This window comes from Chelonoidis abingdonii, chromosome 3, assembly GCF_003597395.2.
Source record: "Chelonoidis abingdonii isolate Lonesome George chromosome 3, CheloAbing_2.0, whole genome shotgun sequence".
In the NCBI taxonomy this organism is placed as follows: domain Eukaryota; kingdom Metazoa; phylum Chordata; order Testudines; family Testudinidae; genus Chelonoidis; species Chelonoidis abingdonii.
In genome coordinates, this window is record NC_133771.1 from 69,974,624 (window position 1) to 69,998,969 (window position 24,346).

Here is a 24,346-nt window from a genome sequence, read left to right on the forward strand (position 1 = left end):
AGAACAGGTAATCTCAAGTGATCCATCCCTGTTGCTCATTCCTAGCTTCTGGCAAACGTAGGCTAGGGACACCATCCCCCCTCATCCTGGCTAATAGCCATTGATGGACCTCTATCCTCCATGAAAGTATCTAGTTCTTTTTTGAAACTTGTTACAGTCTTGGCCTTCACAACATCCTCTGGCAAACAGTTTCTTGGACAGACTGTGATTGTGTGGAAAAAAATACTTCCTTTTGTTTGTTTCAGACCTGCTGCCTATTTTCATTTGGTGACCCTAATTCTTGTGTTATGTATTCCTTCTCATAACACTTCCTTATTTACTTGCCCCACACCAGTTATTTTATAGATCCCAATCTTATCCATCCATAGTTGTTTCTTTTCCATGCTGAATAGTCCCAGTCTTATTAATCTCTCTTTATATGGAAGCCATTCCGTACCCCTAATAATTTTTTCGGAACATTTTCCGATTCCAATATCTTTTTTTATAATATTATTTTTGAGATGCGTGCAGATGTGGTCGCCCCAGTATTCAGGATGTGGGTGTATCATGGATTTATATAAAGGCAATATAATATTTACTGTCTTATTATCTATCCCTTTCTTAATGAGTCCCAACATTCTATTTTGCTTTTTTGACTGCCTCTGCACATTGAGTGGATGTTTTCAGAGAACTATACACAATAACTCCAAGATCGCTTTGAGTGGTAACAGCTAATTTAGACCCTATCATTTTATATGTATAGTTGGGATTATGTTTTCCAACTTACATTACTTTGCGTTTATCAACATTGACTCAATTTGTGATCCACTATAACCCCTAGGTTCTTTTCAGCGGTACTGCTTTCTAGCCAGTTACTCCCCATTTTGTAGTTGTACATTTGATTTTTTTTTTTCCGCCTCCTAACTAAAGTGAAGTACTTTGCACTTTTGTTTATTGAATTTCATCTTGTTCAACTCAGCCCAATTCTCCAATTTGCCAGGGTTGTTTAGGATCTAATCCTGTCCTTCAGAGTGCTAGCAATCCTCCCAGCTTGATGTCATCTGCAAATTTTATATGCATATCCTCCACTCTATTATCCAAGTCATTAATTAAATTATTGAACGGCACTGGACCCAGGACTACTCTGCAGGATCCATTAGATACGCCTTCCCAGTTTGGCACTTGGTAATCTGATTTCAGTGTACAAAAGTGGGGAGTGGGGGAAGGCTGATGGATATGGAGGATCTCTGCTTGAATTGTTGCAGAAAATTAGATATTCCGTATTCAGTCCAGTTTCTGATTTTCACATCTGAAAAGTATAGTGATTATGTTTCTTAAATATAACATATATACCACGTTTATAGTTACAAAACGGTTTTGTTTCGTCTGAATTCACAAAAGTCATTAACTATTAAAGTATAATACATGTTTGTCGTTTCTTTATAGTTTATTAACTCAAGTGGCCAAATTAATCTGTTTTGTTTTTGCAGCCAACAAACATCTTCACATCTTCTGGACTGAGGCAAAGCATAAGAAATTCCAGCCCCAAAGGAAGGGAAGGGGGAAAATAACTGAAAAGAGGGTTTTAGTATGGAACGGTGCTTTTGACCTTAACTACAACTTCACTACTGCAGCACTGTAATTTTGAGCAAATAATGTTGATCTGTATTCTGTGCTTTCTGATAAACAATTTTGAAAGTGGAAAAGAGCTACAGATCTCATGAGCCTAATCCTCTTCCAGCTATGCATCCTACAATTGATCTTGTGTATCCCTTCAAGCCTTCATGTAAACATTCTGATTTACTCAAAGCCTGCAGTGGATAAATGCAGAGAATGTTCAGGAATATCTGTTTAAAGATACATTTTCCGTAGTTAAGTTCATATATGCAACACTTGTCAGTTAGTTACACAACATAAATCTACTTGCTGTATCCTAGTATTTTTCCTTTCACAAGTAGTATAGCTGAAATAAAATGCTGTTTAATCCCACATTCAGCAGAATTGATTGTACCTGTGCTCTGACCATGATACGTTGGCTGGTGAAAAGCCTATCCTTCTTAGGGAAAGGAGGGTATCTGCATGAGACTTGATGGGTGGAAACAAAAGCTCATCTCTTCATTGTCATACATGCAAGGTAGACATCAGTCATTTAGACGGGCTTTACCAAGCATATCTAGATTTCAAAAGTGTGGCTGTAAGGTCAAAGAAATATTGCTAATATATTTGGCATGCAGTTTTTGATAGCTTGAGACTGATGCATGGAAAGCATTGCAGTGTGTTAACTTGGGCAGTACTAGACATAAATAATGCTGGACACTTTTAGCAGGTTGGTAAACGTAATGATAGTTTCACAGTGGGTGAGGGAGAAGAGAGAGGTGTGCATCACTGAGCAAACCACAGTGAATTTACCAGATCTACATTTTTCTCTCATACTTATTTTGAGAATTAGGGAAACTTAGGGCTTGTCTTCATGTACAGTGCTACAGCAGCAAAGCTGTACCATTGTAGCACTTTAATGAAGACGCTACTAAGGGCTTGTCTATACTACCTCGTGAGGTCTATCTAAGATACACAACTTCAGCTACGTGACTAGCGTAGCTGAAGTGGGCATACTTAGACCTCCTTACCACGATGTCTTTGCTGAGGTAAATTGACAGCTGATGCTCTCCTGTTGACTCTGCTTACTCTTCTTCTGGTGGAGTACCAGAGTCGACAGGAGAGCGCCCAGCGATATATCAGCCCCCGCTGGATCAATCGCTGCCTGCCGATCCAGTGGGTAGTGTAGACAAGCCCCAAGTCAATGGGATAGTTTCTCACATCAAAAGAGCTAGCACCTCTCAGGGAGATGAATTTTGTCAATGGGAGATGCTCTCCTGGTGACATATCGCAGTCTACGTGGGAAGGTTATGTCAACATAACCCATGTGGCTTGGGTGTGGATTTTTCACACCGAGTGACAAAGTTATACCGATATAGATCTGTAGTTTATACCTGACCTCAGTTTATTGATGAATAACATTTTTATTCTTGTTTCCATTTTGTACCAAGAAAAGGGAGCTAGGTTGATCAACTTCTACTAAACCTCTGTATAGCATCTGAAATTTAATTCCACAACCCCAGTTTGTGCTTGTTTTATTAATCAGTGATAATATATCATTGTCAATACAGTTAGGTTTTTTTTACTCAAAAGATATGCAGGCATTTTCAATAATGCCTGTTTTCCCCCTCACACACACATTTTCCAACATAATATTGTAAAACACTCAGTTGAAACTTCATGTTTTTTTTAATTTGAATAAAAATAAACGTTAGTCTTGACATTTCTCAGTTTTTGAATCTATCATTTTTTCATTTGTGTGTTTTCACTTGATGAATTAGATCTTAAAGGGGGAGCGAGGAAGGGGTGAATTAGGTCTATAAAATACTGTTTTGAAAAACTAATTCAAATTAAAGGTCCAGGATAAATATAGGTCTAGATTTAAATGTCAACTACGCTGTATGAGTAACTTTATCCATGAAGTTTCATAAGTAGGCATAGCCATGTTGGTCATAAAACTATCCAAAGACTAAATTCAGACCCCCAAATGGATGTTAATTACAATTGTATCATCTTGCCTGGCTCCTCCCTCCTGCTTAGTTAGCCTTTCTCTCTTCCCTTCTGCTTTTTTACTCTCCACTTCTCTTGTTGTGCCTATCATACTGTGTCCAATAGCGCTTCCACAACAGTACAGCTCTCCAAAATAGCAGCAGTAGAGTGGAAGATACAATTCAATTCAGTTTCACTCTTCTAGTGGGGAAATGCCACATCCTGGAGCAATGAATCTCTACTACTGCAGGCAGAGTAGAAATTACATTTTTCATTCCCTTTTAAATAAAGTGTGGAAGAACGCTAAGACTTAGTCTTTACAGGTCTTTATTGCCAGTGTTAGGGAACCTACATTTAAAACACTGTTCTAGCTCGAACCGTTCTTAACAGTTTAGGTCCCCTAGCATGGTAGGGCTCTAGGTTAAGAGGCATAGTTTAGCCCTGTTCACGCAAATGCTTCAAACCATTAAATTGTTCTAGGCCCATTTTATGCTACACTTGAAATAGCCAAGGTAACAAATTTCAGTGCAATTATTCCCATCACCTTTTAAAAAAAGAAAAAAAAGACACTGCAGTTTATAGTATAGATGTGACGATGGGAATGTTAAAAATCACTGGTTATAACTTATTTAGGAAAGATCGAGTAGGAAAAAGGGGAGGTGGAGTGACATTCTATCAAAAATGGCATTGCTTTTTTTCTGAGTCACTGATAACTCAGAAGAAAATGATCTTGTATTCTTATGGATTAATGTTCTGCACATAACATGAGGTACTAGATGATGTCTGCTTTGTATCACTAAAACACGCTATACATCAGGATGGACAGCTCCCTGAACATCTATCTTTATGCGTAGGAAAACTATCTGTTATAATGGAGAACTTCAGTCTGAATGATGTATATACTGGAGGTTTCATGCTGCAAGTACACAAATATCCTTGGAATTTCTAGAAATGGCAGTTGACTCTTTCATATCTCCATCATCCACTATGAGGAAGTCTATTTCAGACCAAACATTGACAAATAGACTAACTGATCTCATGAACTAAAAATCAGGTTAGATTAAATTTATTTGCAAGTGAAATAAAGTCAAAACAGTAATATACTTACTTGGTGCTTTAAAAGCACTAAATGATTATGAGCTGAGAGAGAGAATTTAAGCAGTAAATCGCAAATGATAATTAGGAGCTCTTTAAGAACATTTTACTAGATGCCCAAAAAGCCAGTAAAGAGAAAAAAAAGGCTGCACTGGTTTAAAATAACAGCATGGTGTGAAGGGGAGATAAGTTTGTGTGTGTGTAAATATAAAACAAATAGGAAAAAGGGAAATTGATAGTATAGGTTAGATGCTAGGAAGCATAGAAAATTGGTAAGAAAAATTGGTAAAGGACTAAAAGGGAAATCTGTGACCAGCGGAGTTGAAGACAATAAAAAGGAGTTTTTAAAAGTATTCCTTTCATTTTTTTATACAAACAATGGAATTGGCCCATTGCTGTACGGGCATTGTAGAATTGTTAACAATAATGCTGAAAAAGCAGAAGTGTTCATTAATTATTTCTTTTCTGTGTGCAGGGGGAGGAAGCAGATGAGGTTTTCCTATCATATAATTATGATGATATATTCCCCACACCAACAGAACTAAGGGTGGTGATAGACATTTTTAAATATCCAGTCCACGTCACTTGCATCTAGGAGTTCTAAAAGAGCTGACCTCGGAGGTCTTGTGGCTAGTAATGTTGATTTTCAATATGTCCTGAAACATGGGAGAAGTTCCAGAGCACTGGAAGAGAGCTAATATTGTGCCAGTATTTTTAAAATGGTAAATGGGATGACCTGGATAATTATACGCCTGTCGGCCTGACTTTAATCCTGAGCAAAATAATGGAATGGCTGATACGAGACCTGACTGGTAAAGAATTAAAGGAGGGTAATAGAATTAATGCCAGTTAACATGGGTTTATAGAAATAAGTCTTATCAAACTAATTTGATCTCATAGACTTTAAGGTCAAAAGGGGCCATTATGATCATCTAGTCTGACCTGCACAAAACAGGCCACAGAATCCTACCCATCCACTTCTATAACAAACCCCTAACCTATGTCTGAATTATTGAAGTCTTCAAATTGTGGTTTGAAGACCTCAAGCTGCAGAGAATCCTCCAGCAAGTGACCCATGCCCCACGCTGCAGAGGAAGGCGAAAAACCTCCAGGGCCTCTGCTAGTCTGCTCCGGAGGAAAATTCCTTCCCGACCCCAAATATGGCGATCAGCTAAACCCTGAGCATGTGGGCAAGACTCACCAGCCAGCACTCGGGAAAGAATCTCTGCAGTAACTCCGATCCCATCCCATATAACATCCCATCACAGCCCACTGGGCATACTTACCTGCTGATAATCAAAGATCAATTGCCAAAATTATTTGCCACAATTAGGCTATCCCATCATACTATCCCTTCCATAAACTTATCAAGCTTAGTCTTAAAGTCAGATATGTCTTTTGCCCCCACTACTCCCCTTGGAAGGCTGTTCCAGAGCTTCACTCCTTTAATGGTTAGAAACCTTCGTCTAATTTCGAGTCTAAACTTCCTAGTGTCCAGTTTATACCCTGTTTTAGTGAGACTACATAGTTGATGTTTAATGTAATATTGAGATTTCTATAAGGGGTTTGACTTGTTCTTGCATGACACTTTAATCGATAAACTAGAACGATACAAAATCAACATAGCACATTAAATAGATTCAGAATTGGTTAAATTATAGTTTCTCGGAATGTAATTATAAATACAGAATCATTGTTGAGTGGCTGAGTTTCTAATGGGGTCCCCCGGGGACAGGGTTTTGCCCTTGTGCTATCCAATATTTTTATCATTTGACTTGGAAAAACACAAAATCATTAAAGATAAAGTTCTCGGATGACACAAAGATAGGTACAATAGTAAGTAGGGTAGAGAACAAGTCACAGATGCAGAGCAATCTGGACTGATTGATAAGATTGGCACTGGCAAACTCTGCTTCAGTAAAGTCAAATGTGTAAGGACAGGAACGGGGATTCTATCCTGAGAAGTGATGCTGAAGAAGACTTGTGGGTCTTGGTGAATAATCCACTGACAAAGAGCTTCCAATGCAACACTGTAACCAAAATGGCCAATGCAATTCTTGGATATATATATAAAAACAGGGAAATACTGAGTAGGAGCAGAGTGGTTATATTACCTCTTTTTTGGTACTGGTGCTACTACTACTGGAATATTGTGTCCAGTTCTGGTGTCTATAGTTCAAGAAGCATGTTGAAAAATTGGAGAACGTTCAAAGAGCTAGAAGAATGACTAATAGGTTGGAAAACGCACCTTATAATGAGAGACTGATTTCCCAGAGTCTGTTTAGCTTATCCAAGAGAAGGTTAAGAGATGGCTTGATCATAGTCTAGAAGTACCTCCTTGGGGAACAGAAATCTAATATAGCGGACTGTTCAGTCTAGTACACCCATAACAAGAACCAGTTGCTGGAGGTAGAAGCTAGACAAATTGACTACAAATAAGGTGCAATATTTTAACAGAGTAAGTTATCGTTAAAAGAATTTACTAGTGTTTGTGGAGGAGAAACTTTGAATCAAGATACAAGCACAGTTAGTGGACTTGAAGCAGGCATTAATTCGGAGAAGTCTCTCATAGCCTGTGTTTACAGGTCAGACTAGACCAGTAGTTCTCAAACTTTTGTACTGGTGACCCCTTTCACATAGCAAGCCCCTGAGTGCGAACCCCCACCCCAACAGACATATACAAAAGACACTTTTTTAATATATTTACCACTATTATAAATGCTGGCAGCAAAGCAGGGTTTGGGGTGGAGGTTGACAGCTCGTGAGCCCCCCATGTAATAACCTTGTGGAGAACCCTGGACTAGACAATCACAACAGTCTCTTCTGGCATTAAAGTCTGTGAATCTAATGTTAATGAAATTCTGGTGGTTTCATTACAAATGTTTGATTGAATAGACAACTTTTTAAATGTTCAAACGGTAATTGCTGTTAAGCTTTTGCCATCTCAGAAACACTCAGTGGATATAGCGAGCCATTAAATCACATGTAAATAACCTTTAAAATAAAAATCCGTGTGCTAAAATTTTTCAAGCTTTCTTCTGAATCCTTTAATTATAGAGGGAGATGGTAGCAGCCTCTATGTTTTAGCTGCCTGCATTTTCCATAATAAGAATTTTTGTGTACTTTTGTTTGAGAAACTCTTATCAATTGCGTACAACAGACCTTTGATATTCTGCAGGGCGAATCCTCTGATGCCATAGAAGTACCTTTGTCACATGAAATTCCATTGAGGTTTAGTTTAGTTGGAGAATGTTAAAAAGTAAATAAATCACGTATGTGTCAGGAAACTTCTAGCAGCTTGCCCAAATCAGATGGTGCACTTAGGCTTGGCTAATGCTGCACAGCTCCCAAAGCAGCAGCTTCAACACTGAGAACACCTAGAAAGCTGCCAGAGCATTTGTAACAGTATAGGGTTAAGACAGATCCAAGCTTGGTTCCCCCTGAACTTAGAGCCCAGTTTCCTACCACAACCTCCAGTCTCCAGTGGGCACCAGATGAGGCAGGAGCTACTCCGTTTCTGGGGGTTGGGAAGAGATACACGAATCTGGTTCCACCCATAAACCCCCCAGATTCAGCACAGACCCCCCCGTCCCCCCCAGCAGCCTATTTTTGCACCTGTAGGGGGCCATGTGGGATAGGAGCTCCTCCTCTCCGCAACCATTCTGTGGAACCAGCACATGGTGCTAGCAACCCATCTGCTTTCTGGAATAACAGCCTTCTTTTGCTGCTAGCTAATGTGGTTAGTCCTGTAGTTCAAGTGGTAGCAGTCTGTGTGTTTGCAGTGCTAAAAGGCTCAGGTTTCAAACCCTGTTGATGGTCCATGATAGGGAAGTCATTACAATTGTATTTAATAAAAATACTCTATTAAAATGTTGTTTCGGTTATAAAGTCAGGCACATGGAAGTTAGGAAAGCCAGATTTTCAATTGCACATGAAATCATAATGGTCCCCTTGTGCAAATGCATTATGATGCAATCTTTAATTACAGGATCATATATTATTTTTTCCAGAGCCATTGCACAGGTTCGATGCCCAGAGGTAACAGTGCATTGTAATCCAATGATTTTCTGCCTTCTGTGGAAAGCTACAGCTGCCTGTGGCTCTCTAAGCAGATCTTGGCAGGATACAGAATTATAAAACAAAAGTTTGAGTGCCTGGCTGCAGCAAAATGACAAATTCAGCTACAAAAATTCTGAATTCCGTAGCGTCTTGGGAAAATGCCAAATGCTGCAGCTGTAGAATCGCAGAGGCCACAAATCCTAACTGATATGAAAGGGGCAGTTATGCCTCTTCTGTTGTTTCACCCTCTCGTCAGACTTGGGTGGCCATCACTTCAATAGATCCTGTTTAGAACATATTGTAAGTATTCCTGTGTCAAATAGGAAGTGAATTTAAATCCTGGTTGGCTAATGTCATGGGATTCATGCATTATATCTTTAGAATCCATGTTGTCAAGTCAGCTTTCCTTCTAGGACAGACAGTGTTTCTGTTAAATGGCACAGGTAAATAGGCAGAAGAGAGGATGCAGATTCCTGAGAAACAGTTCCCTCAGGGTATGGAAAGTAAGGAAATGGCTAAAATTTCCAGACTTAGTTGCCTTAGATACCTACCCCATCTAGGCTTCTGAATAAGTGAACTTCCAAACCCATAGTTTTGCACCCCGAAAAAATCTGGCTGCCCATATACATTCCCTATTCTGGATTTGTTGTTTAGCTTTAGACATGTACATTTAAAAATGTTGGCCTTGAATAGTCAAGTTTTAAAATGTTGCTAAGCTGTAGTATATGGATTGAGGAGAAGGAGAAGGTCAAAGTCGAATCAATTTTTATTTCTTCAGATAAGCATAATTTTGAGTTCCAAATAAGTTTTCATAAAATCCTCTTGCTGAAGGCCTAAAGAAAGCATTATTTAATTGGAACGTACCTTATCATGCCAAGAACATACAGATGGACTAGTTAAGGAGGAAGAAGGTATAAATCTGGGAATCACTATTGTTGAATATATTTTGTGATCACTTTATGTCCTGCCTTTTAAACAGACACTCCTAGAATATGCAGAAAAGTGGAAGACCTCGGAAGATCCCTTGCCGTTGTTGCAGGTGTACACAGTGGCAATCCGAAGCTACGTGAAAGCACGACCTTACCTTACCTCTGAGTGTGAAAAAGTAGCCTTTGTGCTTGAACGCTTAGCACTGTGAGTATATTTTCAATGATTTGGATACTGTGTGTAGATAACTTATTTTTAAGCCATTTGCACTGGCTACCTGATCATTTCTGGCCTGAATTTAAGAGTTGGGTTTGATCCATAGGACTTGGGACCTTGCTAGTTGGGAGACTGCTTCTCTCCCACTGCTACTCTCTCTCAGCTGTGATTGACAGAAGCACCCATTCTTAGTTTGAAATAGGCAGAGTCTGTTGACCTCCAGGGCACACTGCAAGGTACATCTATTTATCTGGACTGGTTGGACTTCTGAGGGAAATCTGATTTGTGTTTAGGTGGGGCGTTTGATGTTCTACAATAGTTATTTGCTATAATTTCTGCCAAAGCACCTACACCCTTGAATAGATGCCCCTTTTTATTTTGATGTAGATTTAATAAACTATATTTTTGTGGATTTTAAGCAGAATAATAGATAATGGCTCTTTGTTAGACACTTGAAAGACAAGTTGGGTGTAGTGGTTTTTTTAATGCAGTCTCAAAGCCATGTGAATTAATAATCGTATTTGACTTTCAGAAGCTGTGTTGAACTTTTACTTTGTCTGCCTCTTGAATTACCAGAAAATCAATGGGAAGAGTTTCAAGCCTTTGTACAGGTAAGTTTTTCTTATATAAAGAAAAATAGTGAGAAAAGATGGGATCACCAGCTTTTAAAAAACAGTTTAGGAACCTGGGGAACATTGAGTCACATGAATTAAAATTAACTCTATGCTTGTTTCCTGTGGGAGAAAATCATTCAGCTGGAAGTTATTTGTGCTATTAGGTAATTAAGTTGTCGATCACATCATATGAAATAGTTGATATGCCAGTTTTGTAGACAGAGTTTGTTAGGGTGAAAACAAAATGAACCTCTAGTCCCATCTGTTGAGAAATACTTTAAGGGATGCTCAAAGAAGGATGTGTGTTCCTCTTAATAAGCCCAGTGTTCTGTGACCTGCTGAAATAGCTAGTGTGACAAAGTTCCTCCTCTACCTTGGTGAGTCCTGTGCTTATTTGGCAGATTTGCTCACCTCAGTGATCTTCCCCACAGTCTGGGTCAACTTCACCTGTGTCTGATCAGGAGTTGGGAGATTTGGGGGGAACCCGGGCCCACCTTCTACTCCGAGTTCCAGGCTAGGGCCCTGTGGATTGCAGCTGTCTATAGTGCCTCCTGTAACAGCTGCATGACAGCTACAACTCCCTGGGCTACTTCCCCATGGCCTCCTCCAAATACCTTCTTTATCCTGACCACAGGGCCTTCCTCCTGGTGTCTGATAATGCTTGTTCTCCTTAGTCCTCCAGCAGCACACCCTCTCTCTCTCTCAGCTTCTTGCGCCTTCTTGCTCCCAGCTCCCTCCACTTGCACTGCCATCTCCTCTTTGAGCCCTCCCCCCCCCCTCGCTCCTGACCTGGATAGTGAGCTCTTTTTTTTTTTAGCTCCTTTTTAAACCCAGGTGCCCTGATTAGCCTGCCTTGATTGGCTGCAGGTGTTCTAATCAGCCTGTCTGCCTTAATTGGTTCTAGCAGGTTCCTGATTACTCTAGTGCAGCCCCTGCTCTGGTCACTCAGGAAAAAGAAAACTACTCATCCAGTGACCTGTATATTTGCCGTCTGCCAGACTCCTGTACCCCACTGGTTTGGATCTGTCACACTAGCCTTTTCTAATTGAATTTTTGTAACTATTTAACGATATTACAAAAGACTGTCATCTGTCAATATGTATTTTTACCAGTGAATTTAAGAGTATTTTGTTATTCAAAAAGGTTACTTCGTGGTGGAATGATGATAATCTTGATTATTTTAAAGACCGCATCCCAGTTGTTCAATAGGTATAGTAGTGCTAGAATCCCAATACAAAAAAAAAATTCTATTTTGAAGCCTATTAAAATTATACTAATGTACAAGGTGGACATTATAACACTTACTGTACTTAAACTGAAACTTTAAATAGTCTATATATAGGGTTTAGAAATTACTTACTGTATTAAGTCTTTTAGAATTGATGTTTTACAAAAAGGGACAAGTTTTACTTTTGAAGTTTTCCTCTGAAGTTTAAAAAAAAAGTCTGAGTGCATATGGTTTTCCGTCATTTGTCATTGCCATCGTCGTGAAATATGTAACACTTTTCTTTAGGTGGCTCATGAAAAGTTGATGGAGAACGGTAGCTGTGAATTACATTTTTTAGCTACACTTACTCAAGAGAAGGGTGTGTGGAAGAATCCAGTGCTGTGCAGTATTCTTTCCCAGGAACCACTGGATGAGGATAAAGGTAAATTTACAATGGCATAAGAAAAAATAAGCCTCTCCAATTTAATGAATTCACTTTCTTAACATATACAAATAGTGCTACAACATTACTGCTTTGTATATAGTGTTGCGGTATTGAAGATCTTTTGCCATTTCCTTTATAAAGTCCGTTGTGTGGGCTTTATAACCAGGCTTTTTTCTGATAGGGTAAAAGTAGGTACTCAGGTGGCCAAGCTGGATGTACTTAAATAAATTATCCATATGTAAGTAAATCAAAGACACAACTATAATTTTTTACTGCCATATGTTTAATAGAAAACTGAAACCATTACCTCGCTTAAAAAACCACATTTAAGAAACCACTACTAACGGACTACAGATTTAAGTGATTGCAGTGATTTGAATCTTTCCTGAGAACTAGGACTCTATTTGAAATACAAATATATTATTTATTAAAAAAAAAAAAAAAAAAGTAAACATTAGTATGGCATTTGAGAACCCTGAGCAGGTTTAAGGTGAATGGATTTTTCTGGCTGCTTCTTCAATACCTATTTTAGCTATGGTTATGCAGTAAAGTTTTTTCCTTTTTTGAAGTTCAGACACCGGGAGAGAGAAACTCAACTTCTGTTACCTGTAAATATGCGCTGTAGCGCCATTAGATAGAGTTTTGGATTTCACATTTATTGGTACAGTAATAGGTTACAACTATGTTATAGGTAGCACTGTGAATCAGATTTATTGAAAAATGAATTTTATGATGATTTTCATCTTTTAAATGTTAAATGACAGGTATAACATTGGAAACATCCACTGATGAATTCACGTGGTCTCTTTAAAATTAAACATACTTTGTGGCAGGAATTCGTATTTTGTTCCCGTGATACACCTGCTAATAACACGTAGTGTTTGTATTGTTTGCATGTTCTCTCTGACTCTCTCTCTCCCCATTATAAAGTCAAAACTAGTCTATTATGTTCACTTGTAGACTTTCTGTAGTTAAGACTGAGACTCACTTTCTATTTAAGCAATTTTGTCCCCCCTCTAAAATCCTATAAGGTTCTTTACGTTTTGGATTTGCATGTGTGCTCGATGGCATTAGGAGAATTGTTGCTAAATTTGATAATATTCATGGAAGTTCTAGAGAGATCTGAACTTTTGAAAAAAAAATGAGATTATTGTATTTTGAAAATTCTTCTAATACTTTTTTGCCACGTGTCTCACAAATCGTTTGTCTTAGAAACTTCATATAAGGTTTAATTGAAAGATCTTGGTTAAATATAATGCTGATACCAATTTTGAGATTGAGAGGCACATTTGCCAAATGACTTAGGGTACGTCTACACTACGGGATAATTCTGATTTAACGTAAACCAGTTTTATAAAATAGATAGTATAAAGTCGATTGCACGCGGCCACACTAGGCACATTAATTCGGCGGTGTGTGTCCATGGTTCGAGGCTAGCGTCGATTTCTGGAGCGTTGCACTGTAGGTAGCTATCCTGTAGCTATCCCATAGTTCCCGCAGTCTCCCCCGCCCCTTGGAATTCTGGGTTGAGAGCCCAGTGCCTGATGGTCAAAAATCATTGTCGTGGGTGGTTCTCGGTACAGCCTCACCCCTCCCTAAGTGAAAGCAGCAGACAACCGTTTCACGCCTTTTTTCCTGGGTGAATTGTGCAGACGGCATAGCACAGCAAGCATGAACCCCGCTCAGATCAACACTGTGATCATGAATGTTGTAAACACCTCGCGCATTCTCGTGCAGTCTATGGTGAACCATGAACTGCAAGGCAGGCGAGGAGGCGGCGGCTACGGCAGCGCGGCAGACGAGAGTGATGAGGACATGGACACTGAATTCTCCCTAACCGTGGGCCCCTGCGCTTTGGAGCTCCTGCTGGTAATGGGGCAGGTTCTACCCATTGAACGCCAATTTTGGGCCCGGGAAACAAGCACAGACTGGTGGGACCGCATAGTTTTGCAGGTGTGGGACGATTCGCAGTGGCTGCGAAACTTTCGCATGCGTAAGAGCACTTTCATGGAACTTTGTGACTTGCTTTCCCCTGCCCTGAAATGCCATAATACCAAGATGAGAGCAGCCCTCACAGTGGAGAAGCGAGTGGCAATAGCCCTCTGGAAGCTTGCAACGCCAGACAGCTACCGGTCAGTCGGGAATCAATTTGGAGTGGGAAAATCTACTGTGGGGGCTGCTGTGATGCAAGTAGCCAAAGCAATCACTAAGCTGCTGCTACAAAAGGTTGTGACTCTAGGAAACGTGCAGGCCATAGTGGATGGCTTTGCTGCAATGGGATTCCCTAACTGTGGGGGGGCGATAGATGGAACCCATATCCCTATCTTGGCACCGGCGCACCAGGCCACCCAGTATAAACCGCAAGGGGTACTTTTCAATGGTGCTGCAAGCACTGGTGGATCACAAGGGACGTTTCACCAACATCCACGTGGGATGGCCAGGAAGGGTTCATGACGCTCGCGTCTTCAGAAGCACTGCTCTGTTTAAAATGCTGCAGCAAGGAATTTACTTCCCAGACCAGAAAATAACAGTTGGGGATGTTGAAATGCCTGTAGTTATCCTGGGGGACCCAGCCTACCCCTTGATGCCATGGCTCATGAAGCCATACACAGGCAGCCTGGACAGTGGTCAGGAGCTGTTCAACTACAGGCTGAGCAAGTGCAGAATGGTGGTAGAATGTGCATTTGGCCGTTTAAAGGCACGCTGGCGCACATTACTGACTCGCTCAGACCTCAGCCAAACCAATGTCCCCTTTGTTATTGCTGCTTGCTGTGTGCTCCACAATCTCTGTGAGAGTAAGGGGGAGACCTTTATGGCGGGGTGGGAGGCTGAGGCAAATCACCTGGCCGCTGATTACGCGCAGCCAGACACCAGGGCGATTAGAAGAGAACACCGGGAAGCGGTGCGCATCAGAGAAGCTTTGAAAACGAGTTTTCATCACGGGCCAGGGTACGGTGTGACTGCTGTGTTTGTTTCCCCTTGATGAACCCCACCCCCCTTGATTGACTCATTCCCTGTAAGCAACCCACCCTCCCCCTTCGATTACAGCTTGCTTAAGGAAATAAAGTCACTATCGTTAAAAATCATGTATTCTTTATTAAAAAGGTCATTATAAAAAGAGGGAGAGAACTGACAAGGTAGCCCGGGTGCGGTTTGGGAGGAGGATAGGAGGGAAGGAAAAGGCCAAAATCATTTCAATGTAATGACAGCCTTTTGGTTGGGCTGTCCACGGGGGTGGAGTGGGCGGGTGCAAAAAGCCTTCCCCCACGCGTTCTTACACGTCTGGGTGAGGAAGATATGGAACATGGTGAGTACTGAGGGTGGTGACACAGGGGCTGCACCACAGGCACTCTGGTGACCTGCCTGCGTTCCGAAGTCCACCAGACGTCGAGGATGTCAGTTTGATGCAAGCAGCAGCCCAGCGTTTCATCCCGCCCACTGCTGATCTTCCTGCCTACACTCTATCTCGGAGCGTCCTCCTGCTTCCGTCACTGGATCTTCCTGACTAATACCACGTCCCTCCACTGGATTCAGATGAGCTCTCTATGCGAGTTACTTCATGCATGTCCGAGAACATTTCATTCCGCGTCTCTTCTTCCTCGCCTTATGTGAGTAGCCTTTCGGGATGCGATAGGAGGTTGAAAAATGTGCAGCTGCATTAGGAGGAAAACAGGGAGAGAAGTATTTAAAAGATACATTTTACAGAACATGGTTACTCTTCATAGTGAACAACACTATCACCTTACACAGCCACATGTGATTCTCTACAGGTCGCTTTGCATCTTATTTTGAGTGCCTGGGCTCTGGTGTTTACAGATCTCACAGACCAGGCTGATGTCAGAATTCGCTTGCATGCGGCCATGGTAAGCATTGTCTTCAGCTTCTGCAGCCTTCACTTCATTCGCAGAAGCCACCCCACCCCCTGCAATTCTCTAAGATGACGCTCTCTTCCACCGCATGGTGATACCATGGAAGATCACTGCTATCACCCCCCGCGTGGCTAGTAGCTGGAAGATTCCTGGCTAGCCAAACGCGAAAAGCTCAAGCGCTATCCTTCCTCACTTCTCCCTGCTTGGCTACATGCAAGAAGGATTTCTTGTAAGCAACAGTCAATACACCCCTATAGGAAAAGGCATGTCTCTCCCTTAATTAAATTCCTGAATTTCAACCAGGTTACGATGAACGATATCACTCTGCTGAGAAATAACAGAGCGAGATAAAGAACGGATGTTTCTTGAATGCCAGCAATCACTGGGGCCATACGCAGCTGCATGTGTCATGCATGACATGATTACTTGTTACATCATGACGTGACGGTAAAGTGTCCTGCCATGGTGGAACCGCAAGGCTGCCTTGCCAGAAACCTTCTGCAAAGGCTTTTGGAGTACCTCCAGGAGCGCTTCATGGAGATGTCCCGCATGGATTTCCGCTCCATCCCCAGACATGTTAACAAACTTTTGTTCCAGTAACTTTACTGCCGTGAATGCACCCAAGCCCTCAGGGCAAATCAATCATTAAAAAAAGCTTGCTTTTAAAACATTTTTATTATTTACAAAGGTACACTCACCAGAGGTCGCTTCCATGGCTTCACTGTCTGGGCTAGTGGTTGGGAGGCTGGATGGTAATCTGTCTGGGTCAGAAAAAAGATCCTGGCTGTTTGGGCTGACGGAGTGCTTGTGCACTCTCTGCAACTCGTCCTCCTTTCCTCCTCCTCACCTTCCCATCCGCATAATCCTCAGCATGGCTGAGATTACAACCCCACATGGAATCCAAGACGGGGTGGGTAGTGATGGCGCAGCCCCCTAAAATTGCATGCAGCTCAGCGTAGAAGTGCATGTTTCGGCGCTGCCCCAGACCTTCCATTTGTTCTTCGGTTTTCTGGTAGGCTTGTCTGAGCTCCTTCATTTCACTCTGCACTGCACTGAGTCCCCGGTGTGGCCTTTCCCATCATGGCCTTGGAAACTTTTCAAATATTTTCACTCGTCTTTGGAAGTTCTGTTAGAACAGAATTCTCTCCATATAGCGACCAGATCCAGTACCTCCTGTGTGGTCCATGCTGGAGCTCTTTTTCTATTCTCAGGAGACTGCATTGCTACCTGTGCTGATGAGCTCTGTGTGGTCACCTGTGCTGATCAGAGCTCCACGCTGGCCAAACAGGAAATGAGATTCAAAAGTTCGTGGGGCTTTTCCTTCCTACCTGGCCAGTGCATCCGAGTTCAGATAGCTGTCCAGAGCAGTCAGTGGTGCACTGTGGGATATGGCCCGGAGGCCAATGCCATCGATTTGCGGCCACACTAACCCTAATTCGATATGATAATACTGATTTTAGCGCTACTCCTCTCGTTGAGGAGGAGTACAGAAACCGATTTAAAGAGCCCTTTATATCGATTTAAAGGGCCTTGCAGTGTGGACGGGTGCGGCGTTAAATCGGTTTAACACTGCTGAAATCGGTATAAACAAGTAGTGTAGACCAGGCCTTAGATATGACAGAATGGTGAGCCTGGCTCCAGTTAATTTTTAAAAGGCTGGAGTCCTGAGCTTGCTTTAAAGAAAGCCTCTTGCATTGTTTCTTCAAATGTGTAAACTAAGTTTTTCTTCGATTGCTTGCTCATATCGATTCCAATTAGTTGTGTGCGTGCTGCATGCATGCTCGTTGGAAGATTTTTACCCTAGCAACACTCGGTGGGTCGGCTGGGCGCCCCCTGGAGTGGCACCGCTATGGCGATGGATATATACCCCTGCCGACCCAACGGCCCTTCAGTCCTTCTTACCCCCTGTGTCGGTCATTGGAACAGTGGAGCGTGGCTTAGCTGATCTCCACCTCCCTAGCTACTCGTATTTCTTTTATTAATTCTCATGTATGTAGTTATAAATTCTATAGTTATAGTTAGTTTTATTCATTCTTCGTTATAGTTAGCATATACAGTTGAGAGGGGTTTGGGGATTAGCCCCTTCCCCGCACCCGGTACCAGGCCCCATGCCCGGTTCGCCAGGCTTCAAACTGTACTTGACATGCCACAGGCTGATGCCAATGGAAGATCCCCACGACTCTTGCCTTAAGTGCCTCGGGGAATCCCACCTCTCCGATAAGTGCCGGATCTGTAAGGTCTTTAAGCCCAAGACGAAGAAGGAGCAGGACTTTCGTCTGAAGCAGCTCCTGATGGAGGCAGCTCTTACACCTCCTCCCTCGGCCCCGAGTGCTGGACAGTCCGCATCAAGCAGAAGCTTCTCTTCGGCACCGGCTCGAGCCAGTACCGCTAAGGCCCCTCGGCACCGAACGTCGCTGGCACCGTCGTCTGCTCGGCACCGTTTCCTCTCTCCGCGGGTTAAAAAACATAAGACCTCTGTGGCTTCCATGCCACCTGCACCGCAGTTGGAGCACCTGCCTAAGTCAGACCACCCGGCACCGCCACCTGCCCCGGCACCGATGGCTTCGGCACCGTCGATTGTGGTTCCACAAGGGCCATCGAGTCCGATGCCTGAAAGCTCCCCGGCACACTCCGTGGTTGAGCTCACAATTCCCTCCACGCCAGAGACCTTTCCTACGGCAAGGGAGCTGATCGCGCTGACAGAATCCGCGCTGCCTCAACCCCCAGCACCGCCGGTGAGGGTCATTCAATCAATAGGTAAGCCTGCCCTGCTGAGGCCACCCTCTGTCGGCACCATCGAGAGGCACCTATCACAGTCCCACCGGCGCTCTCGGTCCTGTTGCCGATCTCGGTCTCGAAGCCACTCGCAGTCCCGGCACTGTTCTCTATCTCGGTACCGGTCGCACCCGCGGCACCGCTCAGCGTCCCGTTTGCCAGCCCCATACTCTCGGCACCGATCCAGCTCCCGGTACCATTCCCAGCTCCACACCTCTTGCAGCCGCTCCAGATGTCGAGCCTCCAGATCCCGGTCGACCTCCCGGCACTGCTCCGGTCGCAGGTCCCGGTCTCATTCCCGGTACCGCTCTCCGGTGCCACACAGAGAGAGTCCGTTTAGAGATGGAAACCCTTCCCATGGTTTTTCAGTGCCTCCTTGGCCATCTCGTCACGCATCTGTGTCATCTCACGCGGGCAGTGCTTCCTAGGCACAGGACCGTGACTCAGATGTGCCCGGATGTGTCTTCCAGGAGACCCAGGCCCAGGAACAGTAGTCATTCTGGACACCCATCAGTGGTCATTCTGGGCACCTTGGGCATACCATCAAGCGCAAGGTGCACCTCCAATGCCATCCCACTCCACACCATCGGAACACCGGGTGCCGGAGGCAACGGTCAGCCGCCCCCCTCCCGCAGGTACAGAGGAGACTCTCATTCAGCCGGCAGTGTCTCAAGTTCCACCTGAGACTGACGTTACTCAAGAACAGGAGCCCACGCAGGACCCTCTTGTCCCTGGCCTTTTCTCTTCCTCCTCTCCAGATGAAGTGGTGGTGGGGACATCCTCCTCGCGCCCTCCTCCAGTTGACCTGTGGGCACATCAGGACCTCTTGAGGCGGGTGGCCCTGAATATGAATCTTCAGGTGGAGGAGGTCCTGGAGATAGAGGACCCAGTGGTGGATATCCTGTCAGCTGACACCCCCACAAGAGTGGCCTTGCCGTTTATCCATACGATACAAGCAAACGTCGATACCATCTTCCAGCATCTGTTACGCCCACGGCCAGGGGAGTTGAGCGGAAGTACATGGTACCTTCTAGGGGGTATGAGAACCTGTACGTGCACCCTCCTCCCTTGTCGTGGAATCAGTCAGTGAAAGGGAACGCCATGGCCAGCAAGCTTCTGCTCCAAAATCAAAGGAGGCTAGGGACATGGACTTATTGGGCCGCAAGGTATACTCTACTGGGGCCTCCAACTCAGGGTGGCAAACCAGCAAGCCCTGCTCAGCCGGTACAATTATAACATCCGGACGGCGGTTGAGAAATTCAAGGAGTTCATTTCCCAAGAATCCCGCACAGAGCTTGCTGCCCTTTTGGAGGAAGGGAATAAGGTGGCGAGAACTTCTTTCCAGGCCTCCATGGACGCAGCTGACTCCGCAGCCAGGACCCTGGCTTCAGGTATCGCCATGAGGTGGATATCATGGCTTCAGGTATCAGGCCTTCCACGTGAGTTACAAACCACCATACAGGACCTGCCTTTTGACAGTCAAGGCCTATTCTCTGAAAAGACGGACCCCAGGCTGCAGAGCCTTAAGGAAAACAGGGTGGTCATGCGCTCCCTCGGGATGCACACCCCGGTGACTCAGCGCAGGTCCTTCCGTCCCCAGCCTCACCGCCCTTATCCCCCGCCTAGATCAAGACAGGACTTCGGCAGAGGGCGCAGCCGAGGGAATCGTAGACGGCAGTCTGGAACCCAAGGGGACCAGAATCAGGGTCGGGCCAAAGCCAAACTTTTGAAGGTGCATCCGAGGACAGCGTATCAGTTCCTTTCCAGGATCCTTTCCCCCCTCTTTCCAACCGCCTCTCCTGTTTTTTCCCTGCGTGGTCCCAGCTAACTTCAGATCGTTGTTTCCTACACACGGTGGAACTTGGGTACCACCTCCAATTTATTCCCCCCCCCTTCCATCCCTCACCCTCGTCCCTCTTCAAGGACCTCTCTCACAAGCAGTTCCTCTTACAAGAGGTGCGCACGCTCCTTACCATGGGAGCCATAGAGGAAGTACCAGAAGATGAAAGGGATAAGGAGTTTTACTCCCGCTATTTCCTAATCCCCAAGGCGAAGGGAGGTCTCAGACCTATCCTAGACCTGCGAGAACTCAACAAATTCATGATAAAAGTTGAAGTTTCGCATGGTATCCCTGGGGACCATCATCCCATCCTTGGATCCGGGAGAGTGGTATGCTGCCCTCAACATGAAGGACACGTATTTTCACATAGCCATTTATCCTCCCCACACGCGGTACCTCCGGTTTGTAGCCAGTCGTCAGCATTTCCAATTACGGTCCTACCGTTTGGCCTCTCTGCAGCACCGAGAGTATTCACAAAGTGCATGGCTGTAGTCACCGCCGCCGGATACACGTCTTTCCGTATCTGGACGATTGGCTCATCCAAGGGACCGCCATGTAGGCATCGTCAAGGCCCTATTCACACGTCTAGGCCTGATGATCAATACAGAGAAATCCACTCTGGTTCCCACACAGAGGATAGACATCATTGGGGCATCCTGGACTCCAATCTGATCAGAGCCTGCTTACACTGACTCGGTTTCAGGTGATGGTAACAATTATACAAAGCCTACATAATTTCCCAACGACTTTGGCTCGCACTTGTCTCAGTGTCTTGGGTCACATGGCTACCTGCACGTTCGTGACCAAACACGCCAGGCTATGCCTCCGTCCCCTCCAATCTTGGCTCAACTCGGTATACCACCCGGGCAGAGACGCCATGGACATGATAGTCACCATTCCCCTGAGCATCCTAGGCTCCCTCAACTGGTGGCAGGGATGCCATTCCATCCACCTCAGCCTTCTGTGTCCCTGACGATGGACGCGTCGTCTCTCGGCTGGGGTGCTCACCTCGTACATCTTCGCACCCAAGGCCTTTGGTCATCTCAGGAGCTGGCCTTGCTCATCAGTGTGCGAGAGCTGAGAGCAATCCTTCTTGTGTGCCAGGCGTTTCAACAGCACTTACAAGGCCGTTGTGTCTCAGTGTTGACAGACAACACAATGGCCATGTATTACATAAACAAGCAGGGAGGGACACGGTCCTCCCCCCTTTGTCAGGAGGCCATCCAACTCTGGGTCTTTTGTATAGCCCACTTGATAGACCTGGTAGCGTCCTTTCTCCCAGGGGTTCGGAACACTCTGGCGGATTGACTCAGCAGATCCTTTCTGTCTCACAAGTGGTCGATTCGTCTGGGCGTTACTTTTTCTGTTTTCCGGAAGTGGGGATTTCCCCGCATAGACCTCTTCACTTCCTGCGAGAACAGGAAATGCCAGATGTTCTGCTCCTTCCAAGGTCTCTCCCAGGGCTTGATCTCGAACGCTTTCCTGATGCCTTGGACGAGCCAACTGCTTTATGCCTTCCCACCGTTCCCGCTGGTTCACAGGGTCCTGCTAAAGCTCCGCAGGGATGGAGCTTGCTTGATCGTGGTCACTCCAGTGTGGCCCAGGCAGCACTGGTACACCATGTTGCTCGACCTCTCGATAGACAACCCAATTACCCTTCCTCTTCACCCAGACCTCATAACTCAGGACCACTGCAGACTTCACCACCCAGATCTGCAGTCCCTTCACCTCCATGGCATGGCTGCTGCGTGGTTAAGCCAGTCAGAGTTACGTTGCTCTGCCTCAGTACAAGTACTCCTGGGTAGCAGGAAACCTTCCAGTCGGTCAACATATCTGGCCAAGGGAAAGCGTTTCTCCTGCTGGTGTGAAACGCAGAATGTCGCTGCTACCGAGGTCTCGATCTACACCATCTTGGACTACCTCTGGTATCTCAAACAGCAGGGCCTAGAAGTATCATCACTGAGGGCGCACTTGGCGGCCATCTCTACCTTCCACCCAGAGGAGAGTGGCCGCTCCGTGTTCTCGCACTCTATGGTTTCTAGGTTCCTCAAGGGCTTGGAGCGCCTATACCCCCAAGTACAATGCCCCGCCCCAACCTGGGAGTTCAGTCTGGTTCTAACCAGACTCTTGTCTGCCCCATTCGAGCCGTTAGCAACCTGCTCGCTTCTATACCTGTCCTGGAAGACAGCTTTCCTCATAGCCATTACATTGGCCAGACGAGTCTCCGAGCTTCGGGCTCTCATGGTGGACCCACCGTATACTGTGTTTCACAAGGACAAGGTATAGTTGTGACCACACCCGGCGTTCCTTCCTAATGTGGTTTCAGCCTTTCGTGTCAACCAGCGTATCTTCCTTCCAGTCTTCTTCCCAAAGCCACACTCCTCACGACGGAAGCAACAATTGCACTCCCTAGGCGTCCGTAGAGCACTCACATTTTATATCGAGCGGACAAAACCCTTTCGTAAAACGCTCCAACTCTTCGTCGCGGTGGCAGACCGAATGAAGGGCCTGCCTGTCTCTTCCCAGAGGATCTCATCTTGGGTGACGGCGTGCATCAAGTCTTGTTATGACTTGGCTCATGTTCCCTCGAGGCACCTCATCGCTCATTCTACCAGAGCTCAGGCTTCATCTGCCGACTTCCTGGCTCATGTACCCATCCAGGAGATATGTCGCGCAGCTACCTGGTCCTTGGTCCACACCTTTGCCTCTCATTATGCTCTGGTTCAACAGTCCAGAGATGATGCAGCATTTGGCTCAGCAGTTTTGCATTCTGCAACATCTCACTCTGACCCCAGCACCTAGGTAAGGCTTGGGAATCATCTAATTGGAATCAATATGAGCAAACACTCGAAGAAGAAAAGACGGTTACTCACCTTTGTAACTGTTGTTCTTCGAGATGTGTTGCTCATATCCATTCCAAACCTGCCCTCCTTCCCCTCCGTCGGAGTAGCCGGCAAGAAGGAACTGAAGGGCCGTTGGATCGACAGGGGTATATATCCAGCGCCATAGTGGCGCCACTCCAAGGGGTGTCCAGCTGACCTACCGAGTGTTGCTAGGGTAAAAATCTTCCGACAAGCGTTCACGCGGCGCGCGCACCTCTAATTGGAATGGATGTGAGCAACATATCTCGAAGAACAACAGTTAGAAAGGTGAGTAACCGTCTTTTGTAATGAGGCTTACCATATTAATTGTTTTTCACAAAATAAAATACCATTCAGCTGTTCTCACCATGAGGTGTGATGGCTAAGCGTTTACGGTGCTCAGCTACAAATCTGAAGGCTGTGGGTTCAAGTCTCATTTAATCTCCTACTGAAATGCCACATCCAGTTCACCCAGTTGCAAAATGTAGGTATCTGATCCATCAGATTAGGACGTCAAAGACGGCCACATCATTCTCTTATGTACTGTTGGGTATGAAACTGATAAGGCTATGAATGATGCCTTAACTATTCACTGTAGTTGTTTCCCAGACCTGAAGAAGAGCTCTGTGTGGCTTGAAAACTTGTGTCTCTCATCAATGGAAGTTGGTCCAATAAAAGATATGACCTCACCAACCTTGTCTGTTGTGTCTTAACCATGTCAGCCTGATGAGCCCTTGGCTCAAGGGGACTTTGACTACTCTCAGTAGCTGTGCTCTGGCCTAATAATGCAAGAAGCTAATGCAAATAAATCAGACTTCAACATTTTCTTTGGCTTTATTTGCAACCTTTTCTTCACGTGTTTACATGATCAGAT

At 44.7% G+C, this 24,346-nt stretch overlaps 1 protein-coding gene across 2 annotated transcripts in view; it reads left to right on the plus strand.

The window, feature by feature from the left end:
• ZNF292 (zinc finger protein 292) overlaps positions 1–24,346 on the plus strand; it is a 71,279-nt gene that overhangs the window by 23,747 nt on the left and 23,186 nt on the right. For both annotated transcript variants that reach the window (XM_032771868.1, XM_075063830.1), the window contains exons 2-4: positions 9,698–9,852; positions 10,394–10,472; positions 11,989–12,124. In XM_032771868.1, the coding sequence (XP_032627759.1) occupies positions 9,698–9,852; positions 10,394–10,472; positions 11,989–12,124 (370 nt within the window). The remainder of the gene's footprint in view (positions 1–9,697; positions 9,853–10,393; positions 10,473–11,988; positions 12,125–24,346) is intronic.